At 33.3% G+C, this 27,351-nt stretch overlaps 1 protein-coding gene across 1 annotated transcript; it reads right to left on the bottom strand.

The window, feature by feature from the left end:
• LOC109541466 (venom allergen 5) lies at nucleotides 1-26,971 on the bottom strand. The gene is made up of 8 exons (XM_048670591.1): nucleotides 26,772-26,971; nucleotides 18,141-18,235; nucleotides 14,962-15,083; nucleotides 8,309-8,393; nucleotides 5,121-5,290; nucleotides 4,722-4,822; nucleotides 916-1,010; nucleotides 1-575 (listed from the first exon to the last, which is right to left on the bottom strand). Exons 2-8 carry the CDS (start codon nucleotides 18,232-18,234, stop codon nucleotides 514-516), a joined length of 729 nt encoding a protein of 242 aa, XP_048526548.1. The 5' UTR covers nucleotide 18,235; nucleotides 26,772-26,971; the 3' UTR covers nucleotides 1-513.
• Nucleotides 26,972-27,351: the final 380 nt, after the last annotated feature.

The raw sequence follows: 27,351 nt of genomic DNA, 5'->3' as shown, positions 1-27,351 counted from the left end.
TGTAAAAATATTATTTATTTTGATAAGTTTACGTCTGTATTTTAACAAAGGTTACTAATTCTATAATACTATTGAATTAGTTTAATTAAAATGTACATACATTCTACGAATGGAATTAAATCTTATTTACAAAATTTACAAAATTCGGTAATAAAGTTTGGCCCATTTTAAATTGGAGGAAAATGCCTAGGTATACAGATAATATATCATTGATACTAAATCACTGGTGATAGATTTCACAATATATTTATAGTAGACATCTAGAAATTTGCCACGATAGGCCTACCACTACTATAGAATGGTAAATTAATCCTACAAATCTATTAAAACTTTCAGCCTCTTTCATCTACAAACTACATCGGGCAACGTATTTAATATAATTTCCCATTGTCCCGGTACTCCATCACTCCATCAATTTAGTTCTAAACATGTTAACTGAACACACTCAATCACAACACATTAAATACATTTAGGTACATTCAAGTAATGATCGCCAACGTAATTGATATTTGTTTAGTGGGAGAGCCTGTCCAGAATAAAATTTGATATTCCAAAATAGTAGTCCGTGGGCTTTGCTAAAACAAATAAATTAACTTAAGTATACATAGTTAACTATGCAATTCATTAAGTTTGCAGCTGTGTGCAATGTTACATTTCATCGCATTCATTAGTTATGCCTATAGGAATTGGTGCAACAATAGCATGTAACCCTGAGGAAATTTCAAGCAATTTTAGATGTTTATACTGAACTGTGTGAACTGAACTGAAATATTGTGTTTGATAGATGCACTTTTATATTTGGACGAATTTCTGATACGAAGTAAACATAAAAACCATTTAAATACTGGTGCGCAAAGTTAATATACTGGCAAGGTGTTGTAATTCACAAATCCAGAAAGTTCCAAAAATACTTACAACATAGTCCAGAATAGTGGCTCGATTCAAGCAAACCGTATTGATTACAGCTGGGGTGCCCCTTTTCATACGGAGTCTGACCCAAAACGTTCCCTCTGTAATTGAAATAGAATTCATTACCATCCAACAAAGGATCAACGGTATAAGGGTCATTTCAGTATAGCAGTCTAGACCGACACCGTGTAAATGAATATGTTTTGCAAAATATCCAGTAATTAATATTACACTTCAATATAATAAATATATTTTATAGAATATTACGAACCAAAAAACATGTTTTAGAAACACGTGTCTTTGGAGGTCTGCATAGAACAACCAACCTAGATTTTATGTTTGTGATTCGTTTATGGACTTTCAGCCTATATGTGATTTTATAAAGTCTGTGGATGGTTTAATATCAGAACACTCATGATGTTTTAATAAACCTAAGAAGTGAGATCGAAATAAACCGTCCACTTCAACTCCTACGGATGGAGGCAAGACAATTATTCTGCAGATGCAGATTGGATATCGCATTTTAACAAAAAATAAAAATGCAAGAGCTTCAACAGTTGGCGGACATCCGTGCTTAAACTTTTTATATCTGGATTAGTTAGGCACCTTATCTGGACGGACATATTAAAATATACAGTACCCACGATTCATATGCGGAAAATAGCATATTTGCTGATTCATATGTAATTAGAATTGCTAAATGTATTTTAACGCCACAAATGCATCGGAGTTACACTTGTCCAAAAGCTTTACGGCCTACTAAAGCTGCACCAATCCTGAACAGGTCTTGTGGCACTCAAACTCGAGGTCCACCAAACGTAATATTATGTCTAAAAAAACAAACACGTTTCTGCGTCTAACTATGGAAAGACTTTGCAACACACTTGCAGGAGAAGTTGATTTTTCATTATTCTAATCTCTCTGTGCTTCCATTGAAAATCTGATTAGAAAAGTTACTCTTAGTGCTGATTTACAAATTTTGAAATTAGTGTCGAAACATCCTTAGATTGTGAAGTAGATACTGAAAACATAATGAAAAAAACTGCTGCTAGCGTGCGGCGCATAAGGTATTGCGAACACTTTTTACCAACGTTCATATAAGAGATGTAAAGAGAGGCAGAGTGCATTCATAAAACAGGAAAAAGGTAGCAATATAAATAAACGCAGGACTTAAATTATAAGGAAGTAGTTTTGTCGCCTGGAGTGTTAACGCCACTCATCACTCACATAAATGGAATGCAAACGAAAGCAAACTGACAGCAAACTAAAATTTACGAAACAGGTCCAACATATCAGAACAGAAGCAATAAAGCGAGCTAAAGTTTTTTGGTCACTAACATACAAAAACCAAGGGATAAGTACGAGGACAGCAACCCAAATTTACAAATCAATTTGCAGACCAGTACTTGACTACTGTAACATCCTACTAGCAAATGCAACGAACAGAACAAAACCACATCTCCAAATCACAGAACAAATGGCACTACGAACCATAACGAGGATAAGACATCCAAACTACCCACTGCATAACCCACCAACGCAACTGCTGTACGACCTGACACGGCTACCAAAAATAATGGACAGACATATAGTACTTCAACAAAAATGGAGTAACAGAGTAAACACCTGGACAGTACTGAAGCAACTGTGATTATCAAGGCCCACACGAAACTCACGTTACTTACACCCTACGGAAACTCTACTAGAACACTACAATAATGCATAGACCACGACATGACCAAATACTTAGTTTTTACTTCTAAGATTGTTAAATTCTTGTATAGTGATAATTGTTACTTATTTTTTTGCTAGTCATTAAGTTGTTTTTTTTTACTATCATTGGGCGGAAAGACCGCAATGGTCCATAGCCTTTTCACCGAATAAAGATGTTGTTGTTGTTGTTGTTGTTTGGAATGCTATATAACTTCTCCTATAGAAACTCAGCACATGTCTTTTTCAATTTTTAAAATTAATTTTAGATTTTTAAAATTTTCAATAAAATAGTTTTTTGCACAACTAAACTCGTAATTGAAGAACTACTGACTAAGTATTGAAACTATTTCAAACCGTCGGTGTGTTTTTATTTGTAGATAAACTAACTAAACTCAACTACGAAATATGAGACATAATTGCAAACTTGGCAGGCAAGGTATAAGCAAAATATATCTAAAGCAAAATTAGAGTACTTTAGCTAAGTAAAAATGTAAAGTGCTTTAAACGCAATACTTAATTTAGGAGAAGACTCTATAAGACAATATCAACGAACCAAAAACTTCAAGCAAACTTGTTCACGATGTTCCAAACTTAATAGTATTTCTGGGTAACTCTATTGTAATTGCCTTCTGTTCTAATGGTTATTTTAGTAGCATTATAATTTCCCGTACGCCGATATATTAAAGCTAACTTCTTGTAGATCAGTGCGTGTTCGTTAAACGTAAGCTGATGATTAAAATTTGAATAATGAATATGTTGTTTTTGTCGAAGATGAACGAAACACAAAAAATCAAATTTTAGTATAAAGTACCAAACGTCCTGCAGCAACCACACCAGACCCAAAAAAGATTGATATTCTAGCCTCCTCTATCATTATACAGGGTGATTCAAAATTGTCGTCATTCCTTTTAAGGGGTAATAGGGCAAAAATATTGAAAATTTTTTTCGATGGTTTCTAGAAGATATTAGCAGTTGAAAATTGAATTTCAACTTTGTTATTAAGCATTATTTTGAAAGTGTTCCATGTTTAGTTTGAAGCATTTTGGAATACTTAAGCATTCAAAAAGAAAAATTACGATCTTTACTTCAAATTACGAAAATTTTTTTAAGAAAAGTTCGCTTCTACAATTTCTTGATAAAAAGTCAAAGCGGCGATGGTGTGTTTTGTCATTAACAGATAGTACAGGTGGATAGCCCTTGTCAATAATAATACTAATGTGCCAAACTGCGTTTATTTCCTTTCTCTAATTTGCGGATATGCAATTAGTTCAGCGGAAATGCTACAGTAACAGAGCAGAAGCTGAAAGAACTCACGTCAATAAAGGGCGAGGATAGTGGTTCCAGGTAGACCACAATCGATTTTTAGGTTCCAGGCACAGAGGAACAAGTATTGGACATAATTGCAGAAGACCCTTTCAGGGGTACTCAGAACATTGCACATCAACTGACGCTCTATCAGGCACGAAATAAATACCGGCTACATTTCTACCACGTATGTAAGATACACATTAAACCAGTGGATTACTGAACACAGGTATAAATTGAGCAGGAGTTAATTAACCGAATACGAGAAGCTGCTCGAGAAGAGTGCATGATGAAGTTGTAGTAAGGATTACAGAGGCACTTGTTGGGAGTTACGGAGTCCAATGTATGTTTGTGTAATTTGAAAACAGTCATTCCCCTACAGAGGAATGACGCCAATTTTGAATCACCCTATATACATATGTTTAAAATTAATCCATTGACTGGTCAATTTTTATCATATTTAATTGGCTGCAATAAAAAATATTAAAATTTTCTGATGGCTAATAATTTGTGCATTTTTTAAATTTTATTTACATCCAATACAATGAAATCTCTATTTTAAATTATATAATGAACGAAACGCCAAATAGTTAAAAATTATGTATTTTACACAAACATAAATAAAAAACAAAATAAGAAATATTTTAAATTGACTTAAAGCCATTTGTGAACTTAACTGAAAGTTAAACTTATTTTACTAGGACCAAAAAAATGTCATGCGCTTTCTTTTCGAGTGACGCTTTCCAAATAATGTGTGATCAAAGCAAAACATTAGAGTTTGTTTCAGTGCTTACCCTGGGCCATAATTGCATACGTAGTTTTTTGTGTATCCTTTCGACGGGTCGTAATAAAAGGCAAATCCGCATCCTATAAGATTGGTCTCAGCCCATAGCATCTAGAAGTAAAATATGAACTTAGTTGAAGCCGAGAAATCTTGTGTTATAGGACCAAATTATTTTACAAATATAGCAAGATATATTTGCTACTTAAATATATCGATTAATGAAATTATCTGTTATTGGACAATGATCCAGGTTTTTTTAAAATTTGCACTATTCTAACGGGTCGCATATCAAGGAAGCAAATTTGATATCGTAACTTTAATTTTCACTAACTTAAGAAATAATCAAAACAGCTTTCCATGACATAAATATACCACCAAATAGTAAAAGTAGAAAAAACTGGTAAACTACCTGTGTATAATGCCCTGTTCGTCCTCGACCGATTCCTCCAAAATTAAAGAGTTTGTATTCGTTGAACCATTTGCGAATAGCGTCGGGAAAATCTGAATCAATATCGGAGTAAGTGGATGGAGGTTTCGTCGTCCACGTTGTCGCTATATTTTGGCCGACCGGAAACCTGGCTGAAAATTAAAAATACTTTTTCTTTTACTCCATTACCGAAATAAAACACTGAAACAAAACTAATTGGAAGCGGTCATCTGACCTGGACCTAGTTATCGGAAACTGGCTGCACTAGAGTAGGCGCTAGTTGAACGAGTAAGTTTTCCAATCCGGAAACTTCATTAACCGGTAGTTGTAATTAAAATGCTCTTTTTTTGCTAAAAATTGTTAGCCAAGCGAAAGTCCTAGCTGGACTAAATTAGATTTATTTCAAGAGTGTCTGAGTGGCCAATAGCGTAATAATTACTTTTAATTAAATTTGATTTAAAATAAATTAATATGCAGTTAAATTTCTACCGGCTTCAGCAGGCTAGAATATTGAAATTAAATGGTATAACTGGACTATTTTTGATTTGCAATCAATCATATTAGAAAACGATATTAATGAGAAAAATAAAAAAACAAAAGCTGAGGAAAGTGTAGAAAATCGATACAATGATATAGTTTTTCACAAGGAATCCAATTACGGAATTCTAAAAATATTAGTAAAATATTTTTGATTTAGCAACAGTTCATCAATAGCTATGGAATATTTTCCTTAAATCTTGCCTAATAACCATGCAGAATTATCTAACACATTTCTAAAATAACAATGTTTCATCGCTTTCATCAGAAATAGGCATTACAATGATATCAGGTTCACTAACGTCCAATATTATGTTAGTGGCGCTTTGTAATTACCGGCTTATATCCTTAATTTTCCACTATAAAATATGGGCTGAATAGTAATAGTGATTTTCGGAAATCTTCGTTCTATGTAAATGACTTTCTATAAATACACATACAATAGAAACGAATTCATGAAAATGTAGTAATAACTGTATATTCACGTAAGTTATTCGAAATTAATTCGTACTTTAAAAAATATGATAATTTTTTTTTAAATATGCATAAGTTAAACACGATGTGTCTAAAAAAAGTTTTCATAGAATCAAATGTTGCGAACAGCACTTTTCCGGTTCTCAAAAGACGTAATTGGTTATTTTATTAGAGAACTTGTTCTAAAACATGTATTTTACTATTTGTCCGAAGCAGTCTGCAGCAAAACTCAAGTGTACGCCAGTAGTTAGATAAAATATTAATAAATTTCAATTTATTGGGACGCACCTCAGCTGCTGAGCAACTTTATGGTTCAGCGGGGGCAAAATTTTCATTTATTTAACAAAAATTCAAAAAATAACGTATCTTTATTTATTACAAAATATTTGTAAAATTTAGGTACATATGGCACCTGTGAATGAAAATCGTCTAGGGGTATTTCTGATCCTTGGGTTCTAATATACCAGTAGTTACCCAAGTCGGCTGACACTTGTTCAATATTCGTATTGATTAGGTGAAGTTTTTTGTTTGCAAAGGTAGGTTTAGCACTGGCAAGTACTAGATTAATGCAAGTTCGTCAGAGGTAATAGATTTTTTCACTTAATCCAATTTAGTTATTGATTTCATGTATGTACGGAATTAAGTCTATTTTCTGAGAGAAAATTCCAGAATGCAATTAATTCAAAGTCGCATATATTATGAAGACTTTTTGACGTAGACAAATAACGTTTTTTCGATTAGATCTGTCTGTTCATGTGTCTGACCGATAACCGATCGATAATTGCATTTTTGCAATAAAAGACTGATATAATATACATATTCTACGAGTATCAAAACTCAATAAGAAATACACTCCACTACATATCAATGTGCAAACCTGTGTAAACCAAGTGTATAGTAAATAACTTTTCTGAAGGTACATTTGTAGAGTATTGGTGTTCATTTTAAATGATTAAAAATGTTAAAAGCAATTAGTGATAGGTGTTGCTTTGTTTATATTGAGTTGATCGGTCAATAGATAATGGATAATAATAATTTCTTGGGCCAAGGTTGCGGCTTTATTCAAGCCATCAACGGGGCTCTAAAAAGTAACAGAGTGGCTTGTCCTAAAATTGAATAAAAGTTACTTGTCATAAATATAAAATTCAAACGGAACCGAAATCACAGTCAAACTGAATATAAAAGAGAAAGGACAAACATATCTATTTAACGGTAACCACAAGCAGCCAAAAAGTTCAAAGTTAAAAAAGTTTTAAAAACAATATTTGGCATCATCAATCATAACTAGGGACACTCATCAAGGAGTTAGTGCATTTCCCCCGTATAACATTGGACAGAGCATGTTAACAGAGGAAGATGTAATATTGTACTAATTTAGTTCTTCATTGTGCTCGTATTTGAAAAGTGTGAAGAAAGTCTATCTGAAAAGGAAGCATTAATTCTTTGCTTTAACATTTATTTATTTGTTGTTATCAAAAAAACATCATTCCAAGGTTTGTTTCTCTTTTCGACTATAGTAAGTGGTTCGATGTTCGTCACTTTTTAATTTCTAGCAGAATGTTGATATAAGCCTCGTTCAAATTTTCAGTGTCCCTTCTAAAATTAATCGAGTCATGGATTTCAATGAAGATTGATTCTCTCAAAAGTCTTTTGGATGGTTGCAGTTGACAATTCAAAATTTTGAGATTGTTAAAGTCAAACCTATGGTTTTGAATTGTTTGATGTTCTACCAATGCGGTGGTGCTGACAATATTGGTCTTTGTTGTATCTCTTTTATGTTTAGAGATTATCTGCTTTAGATGTCTATCTGTCTGTTCAAAATAGCATTGACTGAAATCAGAACAAGGTATTTTGTAAATTATGTTTGACTTTAATTTTGGAGTATTGTTTCAGCACATTGCTGAAGAAGTTTAAAGACGCATGCTTTACAATCTCCTACACTACTTTCTCTACAGGAAATAGCACGAAAAGTCAAATGCTGAAACAATGCTTTTGAAGTGGCCAAAGGTGCAATTTTTTTGCACAAATTTCATTTTAAATAATGTTACTTCTATAACTTTATTATTTGTGCCTGAAATGTCTGAAATTAATTCACTGAAAAATTTATTCGTTTAATTATTCACTGAACAATTCACTACTGAAAGCAAAATTCTACTTACTGTTATGCCGACCTTCGTCATGTCTTTCCGAGTGACAAGAAGCCGCCCACCATTGAGCACGATTTGCCAACTCGTCGTCCCATTTCTAAAGAAAAATAAAAATGCTTGATTTTAAAGTGTAACTAAATACACGTAATTCACGAATTAAAATTAATGTCTACAATTGCAAGATCATTCAGGCTGTGATTTTCGGCTCGCTCTAAATTGCCAAATAGAAACAAATTGATGAATAATGTTGGCGCTTTGTCCGAATAGAGAGTAGAGTAGAAGATATTTACATGCTTCAAATGAGAAATATAAATAATAAAAATTTATTATGTTCTAAGGTAATTTAATACGTTTTTAAATTTTCTAAATCAAAACTTAAAGTTGAATCATACATTTTATTACTACAAAAATATAAGAATGTTTTTTATTTAAAACACGAAGAAAACTGTTGATTTATTCATCTCATAAATGGGCAGTCTGGTGAGGATAGTTGGTTGGCTATTATGGTATTGTCAATTGGACACGGAGGTGAATATGAGAGCCACTTGATCTTGTAGTAATACAGGAAAAGTCATTGATTAATCGCCACCGACTCACCAAATATATGAGATTAACTTTTAAAAATTTGCATAATGTTGCTCGTTAAAAAATCCAATGGATATCATTATCGCTCAGCTAATAACTATAGGACTGTGACTAATTATCAAATTATAGATGAAAATAAAAACACATCGTCCGGGACTAAAATACTAAAATAAACGCGTTTCTGATCAATTTTACTCGTGAAGTTCTCCTATTCAAATTAAACTGATTGATCACATTGCCGGACTAAGACTTTTCGTTCATATGGTTAAGGAAAAAATGGTATTACCAGCTAATAAGCGAAAACTAGGACAAGGTAATGGGTGAATAACAAGTGTCCATCTTTTAATATATTTAAAAGAGGCAATTATGCATGGTATGTTTCAGCAATAAAAACGATAACAATGATGCTTATAATGTTAAATGTACTAGTTTGCTATTACTGAATAGGTCTGTCGCATTATTTTTTTAAATTCGGTCTTTAAATAATCTGATTACGGTCAGTACTAGGGACTTACGACCCTTGCAATACTAGATTTGAGACTTAGCTAACTCCGACCCGTGCAATATTAAGGGGTTGTGTTTAAATGAAAATTACATTTTGTTGATATCAACATATGTAAATGAATCATGTTGTGTAAGTTAAAGTGAGCTCTTATTCATCATCATTAATTAGCCTATCGTAGTCCACTGCTGGACGTAGGCCTCACGTGCCAGCTTCCACATCTGTCGGCCTTGCGCTGATTGCATCCAATTTGTATGAATACGTTTAATATAATGGGATCATCTTGCAGATGGGTGTCCTCTGCTTCGGAGAGCTTCATGTCTTGATCTCCATTCCATTACTGGTCTGGTCCATCGGTTGTCCTCCATTCTCGCAATGTGCCCTGCCCAGTTCCACTTCAAAGTTGGCACTGATCTCTTACTTCTGCGTTATTTAAAAGAAATATATTTTTGGTGTCTCATTGTATATTATATATAGGACTACCCAATTACTAATTCTTCTCGGGTTAATCCAAGATAGAACAACGACTTAATTTCGTCGTCAATAAGGTCTTCCTGGGCCAAGAGATGATCTTGGGCAAACTCAGGAGTGAGGAAATCTAACGACCTCACTAATACATGGGCAATAACTGTTGAACTGCTCCCAAATATAGTTTATAGGGATTGATGTGAAGCTAAGATGCTTTTCGAGGCAGTCTGATGTTGGCCTGCGTGAATTAACTTTACTCGCCACATGCATTCTTCTTATTATTACGTTACTCGCCCCAATTTCGGTTTGCAGGCTCTTTGAGACCCATGATCCTAATTACCGAAGGCATTATCTGTCGTCTAGTATAACTAATAATAATTGAAATAATATAATATAATAAGGTCCATGGCCATTTATAAATTCCAAGGATTACGAATGAAACACAAGTTTCCCAACTTTGATAAAGCAGTAAAATTAATGTGCTGCTACGTTTTTAAACTCCGGTAGCAGCTTTGATTTTCCAAATTTAAGTTGACAATATGTTGAATGTCTGTAATATTGGTGGCTTTAGGTTTTTTGACCGACAATAAAAACAATTCCTATCTTTTTCAAGGACTCGCCTTTGATGATCGCATTCTGGACGGCCTTCGACGGCTTTATCAGTGCTTTGTAAATCACTCAGGATTTACCATGATTGAAACGTATGTATTGCTGATCATTCTATTTTTTCGACGAAGAGAAAATGTATTCATAGTAATTACAAGAAAGAAAAAAATCCAAAGGCCTTCAATCGCATGATCTGAGCGGCCAATGCCGATCTCCCAAAAGAGAATTAATACGACCAGGAAATGGCTAGTGGAGTAATTCAACATTTTCCCTGGCTGTATGGCATGATGCACCGCCCTGTGGAAACCACATGCTGTTGAGATCCATATTTTGCAATTTTGGAAGAAAAAAGTTAGTTAAAATTTCACGATAACGAACACCACTCACGGTTAATACTTTACCAACTGCATTTTCTGAGAAAAATGGTCCGATGATGCCTCCAGCTTGCAATGCACACCAAATAGTGCCTCTTTTTGGATGCATTTGTGTCTGCACGATCACTCGTGGATTTTCCGAACCCCAAATGCGACGGTTTTGTCGATTAAGGAAGCCATCAAAGTGAAAATGGGCCTCGTCACTAAAGACGATTTTTGTTGGAAAATCGCCGTGCAATTGTCGTTGTTCCAAAATCCAATAAATAAAGGCTCTTCATTGCACATGGTCTTCCGGCTTTAGCTCTTGAGTCAATTCAACTTTGTACGTATGAGGCTTAAAATCTTTTGTTCAATTGCGATCAATGGTAGTTGTGGAAACACCAATTTCTTAAGCTCTATGCCGAATTGATGTGATTCGGCTTTCCTCAACAATTGCACGTACTGCTGCGACATTTTCAGTCAAACGACCAGGACGAACGCTGTTTATGTTTTCACTTCATTAACAGACACAGTTTGCTGAAATTTCTTCATTCATTTTCTCACAGTCTCTTCAGTTGGAGCATTCCGTGTTACGTGCAAATATTTTGCCGTAAACCTTTGAATCTGTTTTGGACATCGGTGTGCGTTTTCAAGTTGTTGTCACGCAAAAGCGCTTTGGTTTTTTATCATAATTAAGTTAAAATTTTGCTGTAAAATCCAAACCGAGAAAATTTGACAATTTTTATCGCGGTGAAAAGATTGTTAAGCAGATAGCGTGGGATCACGTGTCCGTTAGGGCCAATGAATTCGGGAATTTTTTTATTCCTGTGCCAACGGAGAGTTCGAGGGAATGTTATGTAGTAGTATTTTTGGTGGCTAGGATGATTAGGCCGTTACCATTTCGATCGAGTGGTCGATTTTTGAGAGGAGAGATTACCATGGTCGGTTTTTGAGTATTTTCTTTTTAGTATCAAGATATTCTTTGTGAGCGCTTTTCATTGGATAAAGAGAGTGTCCAATCAGCCCAGGTAGAAATTTGAGACACAGAAGTCGGATAGACAAATCCATGATGGCCGCCATGGCCGCGTGTCACTGATTACAAGTTCTTGGAACAATTCTTTAAACCCAGTTCTTTTCGTAACCTCATCGTGGGTTTGATCACCTTACGAGGAAGCTATGGTGACTATTGGCTTTTGGGATTTTGATGTTGATGCTGCTTCCCCGTCCTTTTGGTACAAGTTGTATGCTACTTCGAAGCATACTGGCACCCAACTGTTTGGTGAAGACGATTATCATATATAGTTTTGAATTTTTCCGTTTCCGATTTTTTTCCGTTTAATTTTAAGATTAATCCTGTACTGAGTTGTTGATTAGTTAATTACTTTATGCTGAAACATTCAAGTTTGACTGCATTTTCGTTCAGTTTATTTTCTCCTTTAATTTTGATTCACAGTTGATTAATTTCGGCTAATATTTTGGTACTTCCTTATGTTTACGACCGTTATTCATTGGAAGAGCTGCGAGGCTGCCGACGGAAGTGATTACTCCAGCTGGTCCCCTTCAGAATCTTTCACCATCTAGGCTTAATTGAAGTTAAGGTACTCAATGGATAAGAGTTGCCAGAATTATCCGAGTGTTACACTCTGCTCAAATTTATTTCCTTTCATAAAGCCATAAAGTGTTATCAGTGAAACACAGTCAATTATTTGCTAAATTATATTTACTGAAGACTTAACTCTTAAAATAATTTTAATTTCTTGTTCATTCCGACCGTGTTTCTGTTATAAAAAAAGTTGTTGAATTGAATTTGAGTGTGCCTAATTTGGTGTTGTCCATTAAGGGTTCAAAGTGTTACTTGCTTGCGGCCGAATACTAGCTCTTGCTCTAACTCACGCCCGAGATTTATACAATCTAGTTAGAAATAAATTTCATAACATCCCATAGTACATAATTGTACGCATTTTGTGAACAATGGCTGCAAAACTTCCACCACTTTTAATTTTAATTTTTTACAATGAGTATTCGTTATTGTGTATTGAGCCGCTCCATTTTACTTAACCCCCTGCTCTATTAGGGAACCGCATTTTTTTTATTTTAAATCATGGCTCTATGAATGGCGCGCAATTTAAAACCGTTGTTCTTATTGGAACACCCTTTATGTTTAGCATTTTCAATTTTCAATTACCCTTTGAGCGGTTTTAAAAATTTTGAAAATATAGTTATTTAAATAAATAAGCCTGTGAAACGGGATTTGCGTGTGAAAAAAATCGGAGTACTATTTTTCTGTACTTTCCAATAATTTCCCACTCGTAAATCCCGATTCACAGGCTTATTTATTTCAAAACCAAAGTTTACAAACTTTTTAAAACCGCTCAAAAATCTATAAAAATTGAAAAAAGGTAAATATAGCAATTGTATCTATATGATAATTTAATCGTCCAAGAAGGTGTAAAAGCGCGGACGCAAAATTAAAAAAAACTGTTATTTCCTTCTTGTTAGGTTATATTTAACATTGCAAAAACTGATCCTAATTGGCCTTGCGGCTCTAGTTTTCCATCGCAGTCAAGTACTTTTATTTAAATGTATGGCATGATTGGGTTATTTTCCTTTGTTAAAAAAAATTATTTTTAATTTCCTTGTTTTTCAGCTGCTATTTTTACACTTTCGAGCATTTTGCATCGAACACTTCAAATCTACGGACATCGGAGCCACTCTATCGTGTGGAAAATTTAATCACGAACAAATTTATATAAGTACCTATACGTTTTTATCTAAAATGCATGTTTTCCGACATATATGCGATTGTTTCCGGGTTTCCGCGTTTCCGATTTTCGATTATCGATTTTTTTTTCACCCTTTCGTTGTTTATGCAAATAGCACACCTTTTCAATCTAGCGCACCTCGATATTTTCCATAGGTTTTTCCCGAGCGATTCCAATAGTTATCCAAGTTACCTCCGTTAGAGCCATAATTGAAAGATTTGGTCGTAATTCTCCTGGTCAATTTTTACTTAAGCAATTTGTACATTGTATTTTTAGGTATCTGCTCGGTGGAAGAAATAAATTGTTGAATGTCTCAATACGAAATTTTTAAGATGCATATTTTCAATATTTAAAAAAATTAAGTGCTACATTACACATATGATTGATTTCATGACATTCTAAAATTATGCCTAGTTCACAGAAAGAAGACGTATGTTTCGTTCATACGAGTTGCGTGCATGTTGAAGAAGCAAAAAGTCCCCCATGAGAGCAACTGGTGTTATATAATATATTTTGCTATATTGGAAACATGGGGAAGTTTTATTTACGTATCCGTCTGATTACGGTAGCTCTAGTTTCAAATGTTCCTGACACAAAGCGTAATAAAAAGCTGACATAAACAGCTCATTCCATTTTTAACATGGCACACTTTTAGTGCTAAGGAAATGGGTTTATTCAAAGTTATATTAGGTATTGTCCCGGCAGACATAGCTGGTGGCCGATGTGAATTAAACGTATGAACTGCTGTTATGTTTTAAAGTTATGACGGACACTATCTTATTTGTTAACTGTTTTCTCCGCAGACTTGTACAAATCTGCGAAGTTCATGAAATTCGACTTATATCCAATGTGTTGAAAATCAATTTTTTTAGACTTTTCTTTATTCATGCAAATATAAAGCATATTCTTCATTTCGAAGTAAAAAAGCTGTGACGGATGAAAACAAGTTGAGTGAGGGATGAAAACAAAACTGTAGGTTTCAAAAAAGATTTCAGATACTCCACGGCTAGTTTTTACGCACTCACCGCAACAATATGTAACATTTTCAGTCATAAGTTTCTAAAGTTATTTGATTTTGTTGATTGAATCTAATATCAACTGTAGAAAAAAACAGGATTCCGAAGTTAGTTTCTTTAACGTTTCAGCTAGCAACACAAGGATGTCGCATTTTTTAAAACTCGAAAACTTTAACGCTTACATGATCCTGAGATTAACTCGTATCTACGGAGCTTCCGGACCGCACACTTTGAAAAGTAAAGTAATTTGTTATAAAATAGGAGGCTATTTATACTACATGGAACGTTGGATTTAAACCGCTCTACGTACAAATATTTAAAGTGGAAATTTGGGTTTGATTTTGGATTAAAATATAAAAATGTCTATTCTCACCATTTCCATCATATTTGAAGCGGGCGGTTGACCCCATATCTGGCCCAAAGCGACGCTCTGTCTCATTTTGTTATGATGGTCTATTATAATTTGCTTTTCTTGTGGAGTAACTCCATTGGCTCCTGAAATAACACATTCTTCATAATGTCGCCTGTAATTTGGAGACAAGGGTTTCCATTATACCATTAAATTTGTCGATTCCTCTTCTTACAGAAAATTATGATTAATTAAAATAAATAGAGCGATTTATTATTATGGCAACAGCCGTAAGCTTCGTGTATAAGAAAATTGAAAAGCACATGAAATATTAGTATTGACTACATTGAGTATACGTCTGTGGAGTTAACATACCGAACTTAAATTTTCTGTAATTTATTAGAAAGTTGATAAGAAAAACGAAATATAGTCCATGATGAAGACCTTCACATAAATTATTTATGTGTAAAACAAGTGACAACTGTGTTAGTTAATTTCATTTTTTAAACATATGAACATCCAATAAAATTGCATAATAGGATGGGTTGATACAAGGAAAATTTGATTTTGATTACGCAGAAATATTTTCTCAATCGCAGTCGAAGTAGTTGATAATTTTCTGATTAAATTAGTTACTAAAAGCATCCTGGTTCACTTTAGTATTTTGTATAAAATAATTTAAAATAGCAAATAAAGTTTGGAAGAATTTGCATTTTATATGACCACTCGGGTCTTCGACTATGATATAGAGTGAGAGATTAACCTATGAAGTGGGTAGGTACTCAACTAAAATATTTCCTACCAGAATACCTATAGAAAGTATCGTAAACTGGGCTGCAGTTCTGCAGAGGTAGGAAAAAAGCAACTAATTATTTACCGGCATCTAGTGAGTTATAGGGTGTTTTTAGTGCGAGAGAGTCCATTATTTCCGTTGGTGTTAAACTTTCGAAAAATAGTTTTATATAGAAGTTTTTGACGCATAAAGTTCGCACAGTTTAAAATTTTTTATATGATACAGAGTGTCTCAGAAAAGTGAGGGAAGATCAAAGTGTATTTTTTAAATAGAACTACCCATTTTTCATCAGCTCATGGAATCCAGCGTAAAACGCTGCATATGCACCGTAAATTGTTTTTTCTTACGGGCGACGTTGGCAGATTATCGCCATTTTAGTAAAATTTTGCTTAAAAACATGGTATGTATCTAAAAATTAATTGTAAAAGCAAAAAAAAACGCAGTTAAAGATACACAAAAATACGTCTTTCCAATCGCCACAGATTCGTTAAGAATTTTATTGAACCAAAATATCAATTCAATGTACAGTGTCATTGTACAGGGTATTGACAATGTGGACTTAAATCTAAAACTTTTAACGCAAAATAACTTTTGTTTTTCAAATGAAAGTACTTGTATCTATTTTAATACGTCATTAGACAGTTTACAAAGTTACAAATTTGCGTTTACACTTTAGACTGTGAAATCAACCGTTTTCAAATTACAATTTATTTTATTAAAAAAATTCAGAAAGTTGTTACATTTTGTAAGATGGCTATGGAATTCAATTAACGAGTGTCAAAATTTTCTTTTTATCTATGCAACTTCAAGTAATTGAATTATAATAATGTAAAGATATTTTTATTCGAATGAATCTAAAAGTGACATTTTTCGATCTGAAACGATGATCAAGCACTTTCCTTTACTGTTCCTATGTTTAACTTTTACGCACATGTGCGCAAAAGTGAATGTGACAAATTGAACGTGTCACTGTCATAAAATATTTTCATTAAAAAGTAACCGAAAGGCTTTTTTAATTAATTACGTAGGTTTATAGGTAGGTATCTATTGATCATAATCTAAAGTTTACTTACAATTTGTAAATTATAACTTTGTTACAAGTTCAGTCTCAAAGTCATTCAAATGGTCTATTTTTATGCGCTCGCCGATGTTTCCACAAGCAAAACACGATTTGTTTAAAGAGCGCAAATTTTATGCAAAATATGCATCTTATACAAACACCATATTGTGAAAGAAGCACTTGAATTTTCAACACTCATTGTTTCACCTGCATATGCTTACACAAGTACGCTTTTGAAAAATTGCAAAAGACAAAACATGACAGTTTCAAAAATGGCATTGACATCAGATATGTCTGTATGTATGATAAAATATGAAGTTGATGCCTTTTATTTTCGGCTATTCTTATTTACTGTAACTTATGATTCGTGATATGTTTTTCATTCGATTAAATAATGTTATTCGATACTAGGGCGAAAATACGTTTTTCGCCCTTGCATCGAAAACTACTATTTTTTAATACGTAGGCGTTCTGGAAATTATATGCCTAAACATGTAAATTGATATTAATAATGTCAAATTCAACCTGATTTAAATACATGTATATCAATTAGGTAGTAAAAAAGATTAAAACACATTCGAATGAATATAAGTTCTATAAACTAAACTTAAAGAAAATTTGATAGGTAACAAACTTAATATATTCTTTTGATTTTTGCGGCGTCAAAAGTTGAATAAATAGGGTCCGGCAATAAAACGGGAAGATTTGCGGTGGGGTTGGCAGAACGCACAAAGTGGTGGAGACGAAAGTTACCTTTTGGTTATGGCCTCCCATATTTTACAATGGATCATTGGTAATGGTTCATATTTTTTCGAGGATGATGCTGAAAATGTTCTGACTGAGGTTGAGGTGATTCAGAACTTTTCCACACCACATTTTGCTCGCTTTCGAACGAACACAACGAAACACACAACAAGCCACACTACAAAAATCTCAATAAATGATTTGCATGTTTTGTTTACGAGACGCATTATTTGTCGGAATCAGAATTTGAATTAGCCCTCTCGGTCTCCCGACCTCACAGCCTGCGACTTATTTTTATGGGGCACCTAAAAACGAAAATTTTTCAAATTGATCCACCCAGGAATTAGAGACGAGATTGAAGCAATTGCTGTCAATTTGCTGCACCGAGTTAGAAACAAAGGTCATTTGACTGATGTAAAATTCAGAAAATAATGATTTTCCCATTTGCATACCAAACGCCTAGTCTTTAGCATTTTATTAATATCTTAATGAGTTAATGAAAAGATAAGTTTATAAAATAAAATCATTTTCGAAATATTTCCGTTTCATTGCCGGACCCTGTCCTGATATGGTTTAATTCAATTATTTGCTTGTTCAGTAACTTACTTAGAAGTTGCCTCTGGCATGTTGCAGCTTTGGTAAGCCGAGAAAATGCAATGATCAATATGATTAAGTAGATCTCGTGGATTAACATGGTCATTCTGAAACATAAAGAGTATATAAGTACATTTTAAAGTCCTGTAGATATGGATAGGTTTCAGTCAAAATCAAAATATTGAATACACAGTTTTAAACAATTTTTGGTCTCGAAAATAGGATTAAATGTTATAAATAATGAACACATTAGACGCAATCGTAATTGCAAATATTTGTCAAAAAAATGTCTGGTTCAATCGTCGTCAGTAACAACTAGCTCAGTGCATTTAAATTAGGAGCAATATCTTAATACACAAATCACAATACCTAAATACATATGTATATTTGCATTATAATTTAACTAAACTAATATTTATGTTTAAAAAGTTATTTGCGCGCTAAACTTGTGTTTAATTTCTTAAAATTCAATGAACTTAAAGTGATAATTATTACATCGTCTAGATATGTGATTTATACTACTAAACACTAGAGTTTAATATTACGTAAAAATTCGTATTAGAACAGATCTGTTTGCTATTTAATTAACTTAATTATAAGAGATGTGATCCATACGTAGTTTGGATTAATAGAAATTAAGTTATGAATATTGAAAGCATTTTTTGGGTTCCTTGATATTCTAACTGCTGATGTGTAATTTATCGAATTATTTCATATCAGTCATAGTTAGAAGATATTTAATGACATCAAAATTAATTAAATATACCGTAACTTCAACTGAACTTAATAGCTACCAGTATAAACTATTAACATAACATACACGTAGTAAAGAAACCCGATAGCTTTCATCAAAATAAAACATTTTCGTTTCCATTAATGAAATAGTATTAAATATTAATGTGTTATAATTGCTGTTAAAACTTTCATTGATTTATTTACCGTAGGTACAATAACATATTTATGAGAATTGAAATATCAAGATTTTGTAGAAGCTTTTGAGAGAAGTGCTGTTTAGCATATTTTTAGTTTACCGTAATTTTAATATTAGATAAGGCATACTACTCAAGGTTATAAGCCGGTAGATTTACATAATGGCAAGAATCAATAATTTTTAAATGCACTGGGAATTTTTTATTGAAATGTGCCGAATTGCATTGTTTGACGCCCTGGTTTACAGAATGGTGATGGATTGGATCAGACCCAACTCAAGTATTTTAGTTTGATGAAAAATTTAACTGTATGTCGAAAAACCGAATAATTGGAAAGCTTTCCCTATATTAATACTAGTCAGTTCGGAAAATATGGAAAAAAGAACATACGCAGATTTGAAGAGAGTTATGAAGCTAGCGGCACAATAACTAGGTTCAAAACTCACAGCGCATGGTGAATAAATAGCATGAACTTAAAACGCAGCTAATTCATTCATCAATGATCCACACAAATATATGTAATGAAGAATCGGTAATTATATAACCGATAAGCCGTTAAAGCCTTCTCATAAAAGTGTTTAAGTAAATCTTATTTAAAAAAAAAATTCTGAAAAATTGCCACAGCACACTGACCAAAAATCTTAAGCACAGGTTTTCCAAATGGAAGCAAATCAGTAAATGAACCGTTGCGTGATCTGAGAGCGAAATTACTTTCCAGTTTCCACTAGCTTTAGAAAAAGTGTTTGCTACAGCCACAAATGTATACATTTTAAGAAGGCACAAATCTGTGCTATATGAAGATTTTCCATTAGCAGTGGCGTGCGGTGAAATTTTAAAGAAGGGAAGCAATTTTTAAATTTACCTGACCTACTACTACTACTTGTATAGTAGTACAAGACACACTATCTACAATCTAAGTAAGTTACATTCTACGGATTGTAAATCAAACGCACAGTTCTGTTATGCTTCATTTCTGTCTAATCGGCATATTATTAGTCAAATCATATTGTAAAATTAACAAATTGAACCTTTTACATTTAGAAATGTTTTCCGGGCTTTGAAGCCGTGGTCTATCGGAATTTCTTCCTGACGTTTCGTCCACAACTGCGGTGGACATTGAACCTTAACTGTTACTAAATGCCTCTTTATGAAAAGCGAAACTTTAACACCTCCAAATATTATACAAGTAGCAGAAAGCCACTACGAACTACTTGCTACCAACAAAGCATCGGCAAAAATAAGAAGTTGCTCATTTGAAGTTTTTTAGACAACGTATTGTTGCTTATTTTCAAGAATTATCACGTAAGATGTAAAACGTTCTTCGATGTGACCCTTAAATTCTGCGTTACGAACAACACATTCATAACAATATAAGCACTTCTACCAAATTACTAGAACTCTACTGAAAATAAAGTCTGATGGTATTAAAAGCCTCGAAGTCCAAGATTTGGTCTGCAAAGAACATTAAAACTATTCTGGAAAATGCACTGAATAGACAATATTTATCTATAAAAGTATAACGTTTACATTTTTTAATACATACGAAGGCGTATGTAAATTTTAATAAAATTTTGTAGTTCTGGGCTGCTGTCAATATTTCAATCGCAAATGCAATTAGCAATAATTGTATTCGCAACTTCATTCTTAAACTAGTCGTTGGTTTTTTCCGAATTAATATTGTAATAGTAGTTTTTAGTCGAATGAATCTAAAAGTGCCATTTTCCGATCAGAAGCGGTGATCATAAAGAAACACCTTTCTTTACTGTTCATTTGTTTTACTTTTACGCACGGACTTTTACGCGCAAAAATAAATGTGATATATTGAACGTATCACTGTCATTATGTTTTTCATACTCACTTTAAAGGTATTTCATTCAGAAGTAACCGACGTGCTCTTTTAACTAATTACGTAAGTATTGACAACTATTGGTCATAACTTAAAGTTTACTTACATTTTGTAAATTATAATTTTGTTACGACTTCAGTCTCTAAGTCGTTCTAATGGTCTATTTTTCTGCGCTCGCCGATGTTGCCACAAGCAAAACACGATTTTTAAATAGCGCAAATTTTACGCAAATTATGAAACTTATACAAACACCATACCGTTAAAGCAATACTTGAATTTTAAACATTCATTGCTTCACTTACACAAAAAATACAAACGTGAAACGTGACAATTTCAAAAATAATATTGAATCAGATTTAAAATATGAAGTTGATGTCTTTTATTTTTGGATATTTTTATTTATTATAACTTATGATTCGTTTTATGTTCTTTATTCGAATAATAAAATATTCTTTGATACGAGAGGGAAAACTCGACTTCGTCCCGGGTCTCAAACGTCGTCGTCCTTCGAAAAACGACACTTTTCGCCGTTGTATCGAAGTAGTAGTTTTCGAGAAATCAAGATATATTGTGCGAGGTATTTAATAGTTTTGTCGACCGAAGTATATATAGAATTTTTTTACTACTAACACGGATAATTTTCTAAATTTTTCTCTAAAATACTGACTGTCGTTCAGTTGTCAAACTGCCGCAATGTACTTTTTCTGTCTCGAGAAAACATGAAAAACTCTCCTGGGAAAGGCGAAAAATTTGTGAATAGTCAAGTTAGAGTGATTTTAGAACTGAAAATCGCTGGAATCGCTCTTGAACTTATAGAGGTAGGCAAACTAAAAATAATGAAAAACTTAAACATCTTTCATTATTTACCTAGGGACTTTTTTATTATTTTTATCGACCTAGTGAGAGAAATATAGTGACTTAGGTATAGTGGTAAAAAAATGTTTTAATGGTTTCAGTTAAATCTGTCAATTTTTGCAAAAGTTTGCAGCAGTCGTCGTAAATAACGCGAACATTTTTACCACATACAGTCCGCGACACTTGATTACTCTCACCAACAGATTTGAACTCATGTTTGTTAACAGTCAAAATTTTGATAAGCAAGCCACATGTATCATTGGATACAACTAGTAATTCACTCGTTCTTCACAATGGAGAAATTGTTAGAAGCAACTATAATAATTGATAGTGCGACACTTGATTACTCTAATTAACTTTTTAGAACCTTAGCTAAGTAGAAGAAACAAAACCTAGTCACTTGACAACGGATTGGCAGTTGTCTAATAGTAATTTGAGTATATTTGAGTGTTCTAGAAGTGATTGGTATTGATGTGGGACGCGGCAAAACTATATCGTTAAAAGAAAGAGGGCGAATTCAAGCTTACCGAGAGGAGAATATTCAAAACGAGAAATTGCATTTGCTTATTTGAAAAACAGCGAACACTACTGGAATAATCGACAAGGACGCACTTCCATTGCAACAACACTAAGGGAACGTCGTGTAATTCTTGACTTGCATCCAATTCTTCGTCCACAGCTAGACAAATAAGGGATCGAAGTGGAAGGAATGCGTCCATACGCACTATCCAAAAGGTAATAAAGAAACGTCCAAACTTAAAAAGACGAAAACTACACAAGAAGCCTTTGCTGCTTGCACGTCATCGACAAGAACGTCTAGAGTTTTCATGCATTCACCGTAACTGGACAGATGAATAAAAACATGTCGTTGCTGTCACGACTGAAAAGAAATGTAACCTGGATGGTCTTGGTGCTTTCCAATATTACTTTTATGACGTAAGGATGGCAGATAAATTCTTGGCTCACCGTCACAGTCGGGCGTTCAGTAGTGATTTGGGCAGCAATTTCAAGTCAAGGCAGAGTTGGCATCGAGTTTCTAGAAGATCGGCAAACTGCTCAAAAGCATTTGGAGCTGCTGCAATGGCAAATTGCTAACATAATCGCTTTATTTCCGGATCAAGAATGGATATTGCACAAGACAATGCGCAAATTGACACCGCCCAAATAATCCAAACCTAGTTGACTGCTAATAATATTTCAGTTCTAGACTGGCCCGCTATTTCCCAGACTTAAATATTATAGACAACTTATTTGTTTCGTCGGTCAAACGCGTTTATACTGAAGGAAGCCAGTTTAATAATAGAGAAGAATTAATCGCCGCTGTTAGAACCCCATGGGACAAAGTTCCAGTGAATCTAATAGAAAATGTATTCAATTTATTGCCTCGTCGAATGTTAGCAGTCATTGAGAAGCAGGAAGGGCATACCAAATATTTAAATAAGTATTGGGTTTCAATGTTGGGTTCTAGATCAATTCCAAAATATAAGAGTAATCAAATCTCATTGAAAATTACAATATTTGCTCTACAGGAAAAAATCAAATGTAGAATACAAAAGTGTAAAACAAATTATTAAATAAATGTTGTTAAAATTTTTAATCTAGTGTTTGATGTAGCTTATTAAATAACATTTTTAACATTAGTAAAAATTAGTCAAAATGATTAGGTGAGAGTAATCAAATGTCGCGCACTGTATGTCATATTTTCGGTTAAAATAAAAACAATAAATTGTGGATTTGCTGGAGCAGCAATGACATATTTTTAGGAAATGAAAGTTTCAAAAAAGCACCTTGTACAGGTAAATACAGATGAGATGACTATTTTTCAATGGAACACATGTTCTATTTTTCGTTCAGGTCAATTTTTGTAGAACTCACCTAAACAAAATTTTATGGGATTTAAGGAATCATAGCAAATTCTTAAACAGTGATGAGTTGTTTAAAAAATGTGGAATTGCGAAAACGTTTTAATAAGTTTTACTGTAATTGCCAATATGTACTAATTTTTCTTAGGGCGATTTTGGATGCGACAAAGTTTGCAAAAGAGGACTCGACCCTAAATGACTTTGATTCTTTGAATTCAGAATCTAGTTGCAGTGGTGGATTGAGCCATTTTTAAGAATTGCAGATTTTAGGTTTTCTTTGGCTCTAATCGAACTGAAAGTTGTTAATCTTAATAGAAATAATAGAAGAACAATTTCCACAAAACCTCAATTAACCGTAACTCTAAGATTATAAGTTTTGCGTCAGTCGATTTGTGCAGTTGCTCATCAAATTTTCGACAATATCAAACCAAATTATTTTTCAGTTTATTCGAGAAAACTTATGATAGGACTCAGGAAAAATGTAAAGCTTTTTTTAGGACGACTCAATGTCGGTAAGGATAAACGGATATACGGATACGGATATACTAGATAAATCTGATGATGGATTTCGTAACATCTATATAAAATAATACAGGGTGATTCAAAACTGGCGTCATTCCTTTTAAGGGGTGATAGAGGCTCACTTGGGGAGTACTCCAAAAATATTGAAAATTTCTAGACGAAATTAACAGTTGAAAATCGAATTTCAACTTTGTTATTAAGCATTACTTTGAAATTTTTCAATGTTCAATTGGTAGGATATTGCTTGAAATTACGAAAATTTTCGATATTAAAAAAGTACTCTTCTACAATTTTTTGATGGAAAGTCAAAGCGATGTTTTTTGCCATTTTTTGACAATTTGTCAAACAGTGACTTACTTTGAATTGCCTTTCACGAATTTGCGGATATGTGATTAGTTCAGGGGAAATGTTACAGTGACATAGCAGAAGCTGAAAGAACTCACGCCAACAAAGGGCAAGGAGAGTGATTCCAGGAAGATAGTGGACGACAATCGATGTTCGGGTTCCAGACACAGAGGAACAAGTATTGGACATAATCGAATCAGGGCCTTCCAGAGGTACTCGGAGCACAATAACTAACACTTTCCCAAGCACCAGATAAATACCGAGGAAGGGCTACATTCCTACCACGTTTGTACGATACACACATCACAAGGAGATATAAATGGAGCAAGAGTTAATTCACTGAATACGAAAAGCTGCTTGATAAGAGTGAATAGTAAGGAGATTACACAGGCACTAGCTTGTTTGGATTTAACTATTCAAATGTTTGGTGTTGTATGGTTTATTTTTAGACACCGATTCGAGGTTATGAGAACAGGTTGTTATTTCGAAAGTCCGTTGTGCGTCAACGAATCTTGTTGAATTTACCATTTATCCTTGTCTTATCTTATTGTCACTCTGTATAATTCCATAGTTACCGGAGTTTTAAATAATTACGAAGCAACAGGTATTTGCGCAATGTTAATTAGGTAATTACCTTGAAAAACATTGCTGCCGTATTTCTGACATAGTTTTTTGCAAATTTCTATGCTTTTAATAACAATGAATTTCTTTTACTTTTTTTTATCTGCTCCTATAACAGCGCCAGACGAATCACGCCAATTTTGAATCACCCTGTAGATTAAAACTTGGGTTTGACTGTGCAAAGCATCCACACCAGAAAAATATGTGCTCGATTCTTTAATTCTATAAACAGTCGACGACTTGATTCTCTTCAGCATTGGAAAAGCTTATTGGTCGGCAAAGACCAAGTGAGCCGTCCACATCAGAGCAATATGTCGCAAAAGGTGGGAAGGCGCCGTTATCTTTGCAAAAACGTCCCATGTCCTCATTTAGGTATCTTTGCAATTTAAAATCTTTTGTTCTCTGATTTTAAAACAATTCGCCGTACAAAAATCTTTAAACTCGATATTCATTCTATACTTGATAATAGATCTGCTGTTTAAAGGCATTTTAAAATAACATTAGCAGTAATACGCTGGTACTCGTTTAAACATTATTCAATATCAACAAATAAGTAAAAGTAATATAAAACGAGCTTTGATGGCATTGAAAATAATAAATTTATGACGGAAGATTCAAAAGCATTCAAATACATACTGCCTTATTCGCTTACAACTTTCATTCAGTTTAATTTCATGCCTCGCGAGTGATTTAATAAATTTTACTGTTGGTAAATCAATCAGATACAATATTCGAAATTAAGCAGTGTACCACAAAACATTTAAATGCTTCTCTCTCTATCCTGTTAATTGCCTGAAATTAATTTAAATAATTTTGTCATTACCATGCCACTCTTTGCCCGTTTTATGGCCGTCTGGTTCTGATTTTTTGTAGAAAAGTTATATCTTCAATCAAACCTTCAAATTAGAAAACACCTGTAGTACCACTTATTCGTTATTATATATACTTTTTTATTTAGTTTTTATTGTCACAATGTAGGTGTTTTTAATGAATATCTATGTAAATTATAGCTTGTGATGAAAGACGCAAATACGTTTTATGGATATTTAAGAACTTATTTTAATGTAAACATTAATGATTTCCCATTTGTATAAAATGTAATTTCAATGGAAAACCACCAATAAAAACAGTAGTTGCTAAGTTTGGATGTTTTGCAGTAGTGATTTATTAAATTCTTATTTAGCTCGTCAAAATTATCATTATTTAGTTAAAACATAACATACCAATTTTAAATTAATAATAGGCATGAAATGAAATGTGCGCATACTACAAAAAAAAACATTAACATGTAATTCTCAATTCCAGAATGTCTTCAAAATACTTTGAAATATTTTATGAACTGCATATAATGAGGTATGATTTGAGAATCAACTCCATACTTGAAACTAAATATATTGAAATTTCTTGTTAGTAAATTAGAGAGGTTGTCCTTACTTAATATGCGATTTTAATACTAAAACATATTTAAAATTTGCTTGTCACTAAAGTCTTTAGTACTTGCCTAATTGATGTGTTTCATTCATTAATAATTAATAGTTATATTTTAATATTTGACTAATCCAATAAACTATTTCAAAATGCCGGTATTTCCAAAATACGAGTTTCAGAAATTTAAATCACATTTAAACAACATGAATAAGTCATATGAACTAAAAGGACTTACTTGATTTAAAATATGGAAAATCCAGGTGCAGTAAATAAAAATTGAAATCAAGCTGATTACACGAAATGTCCAATAAAGAATCACCTTCACGTGCAATTTCGTTTGCGGAAATGTCTTTACTATATGGACGGCTAAAAAAAGACGACGAATGCCGCCAATCTGTCTGACCAGCACAGATAAACTCGAGCTGGGAACTTCGGTATCTGATTATATATCCTGCCGATCAGCCAAACTTGAGCCCCAAGGGCAATTAATTTGAAGACCTGCTGGTTATCGCGATGCAGAAACAGTCAGTCCACTGGGTGTCGTGGACCTCGGTTTAATCATTTTTAATTATTTGCAAGATTTGAAAAGATAGCTCAATGCTAGCTGCTGAAAATTGATGATTAGCACACTTCGATTTTAAAATAATGTATGTTAAAATGTATTGTTAGTACGAATCAGGTAGCCATGAACAAAACCAAGATCAAAAGTTGCACCTGCCGCGATTTTTAATAAAATATGTGGTTTAAACTTGAGACACACACATACCTTGATGACTGCATTATGGATGATCTTCGCACGCAACGGGAGTATGAAA

The sequence above is a fragment of the Dendroctonus ponderosae genome, unplaced genomic scaffold (genome assembly GCF_020466585.1).
Source record: "Dendroctonus ponderosae isolate FM_Combo_2020 unplaced genomic scaffold, Dpon_F_20191213v2 Dpon_F_20191213_1, whole genome shotgun sequence".
Lineage (NCBI taxonomy): Eukaryota > Metazoa > Arthropoda > Insecta > Coleoptera > Curculionidae > Dendroctonus > Dendroctonus ponderosae.
Note: the sequence above shows the minus strand (reverse complement) of the source record. Positions and strands in the feature narration are given on the sequence as shown.

Excerpts from the sequence above, each read along its gene's own strand:
- LOC109541466 (XM_048670591.1), bottom strand. The coding sequence starts at position 18,234 with ATGACCATGTTAATCCACGAGATCTACTTAATCATATTGATCATTGCA. Across the intron at positions 15,084-18,140 it reads ATGCCAGAGGCAACTTCTAA|GAGCCAATGGAGTTACTCCA; the intron begins GTAAGTTACTGA and ends GTGTTATTTCAG. Across the intron at positions 4,823-5,120 it reads GAACAGGGCATTATACACAG|ATGCTATGGGCTGAGACCAA; the intron begins GTAGTTTACCAG and ends TTTTACTTCTAG.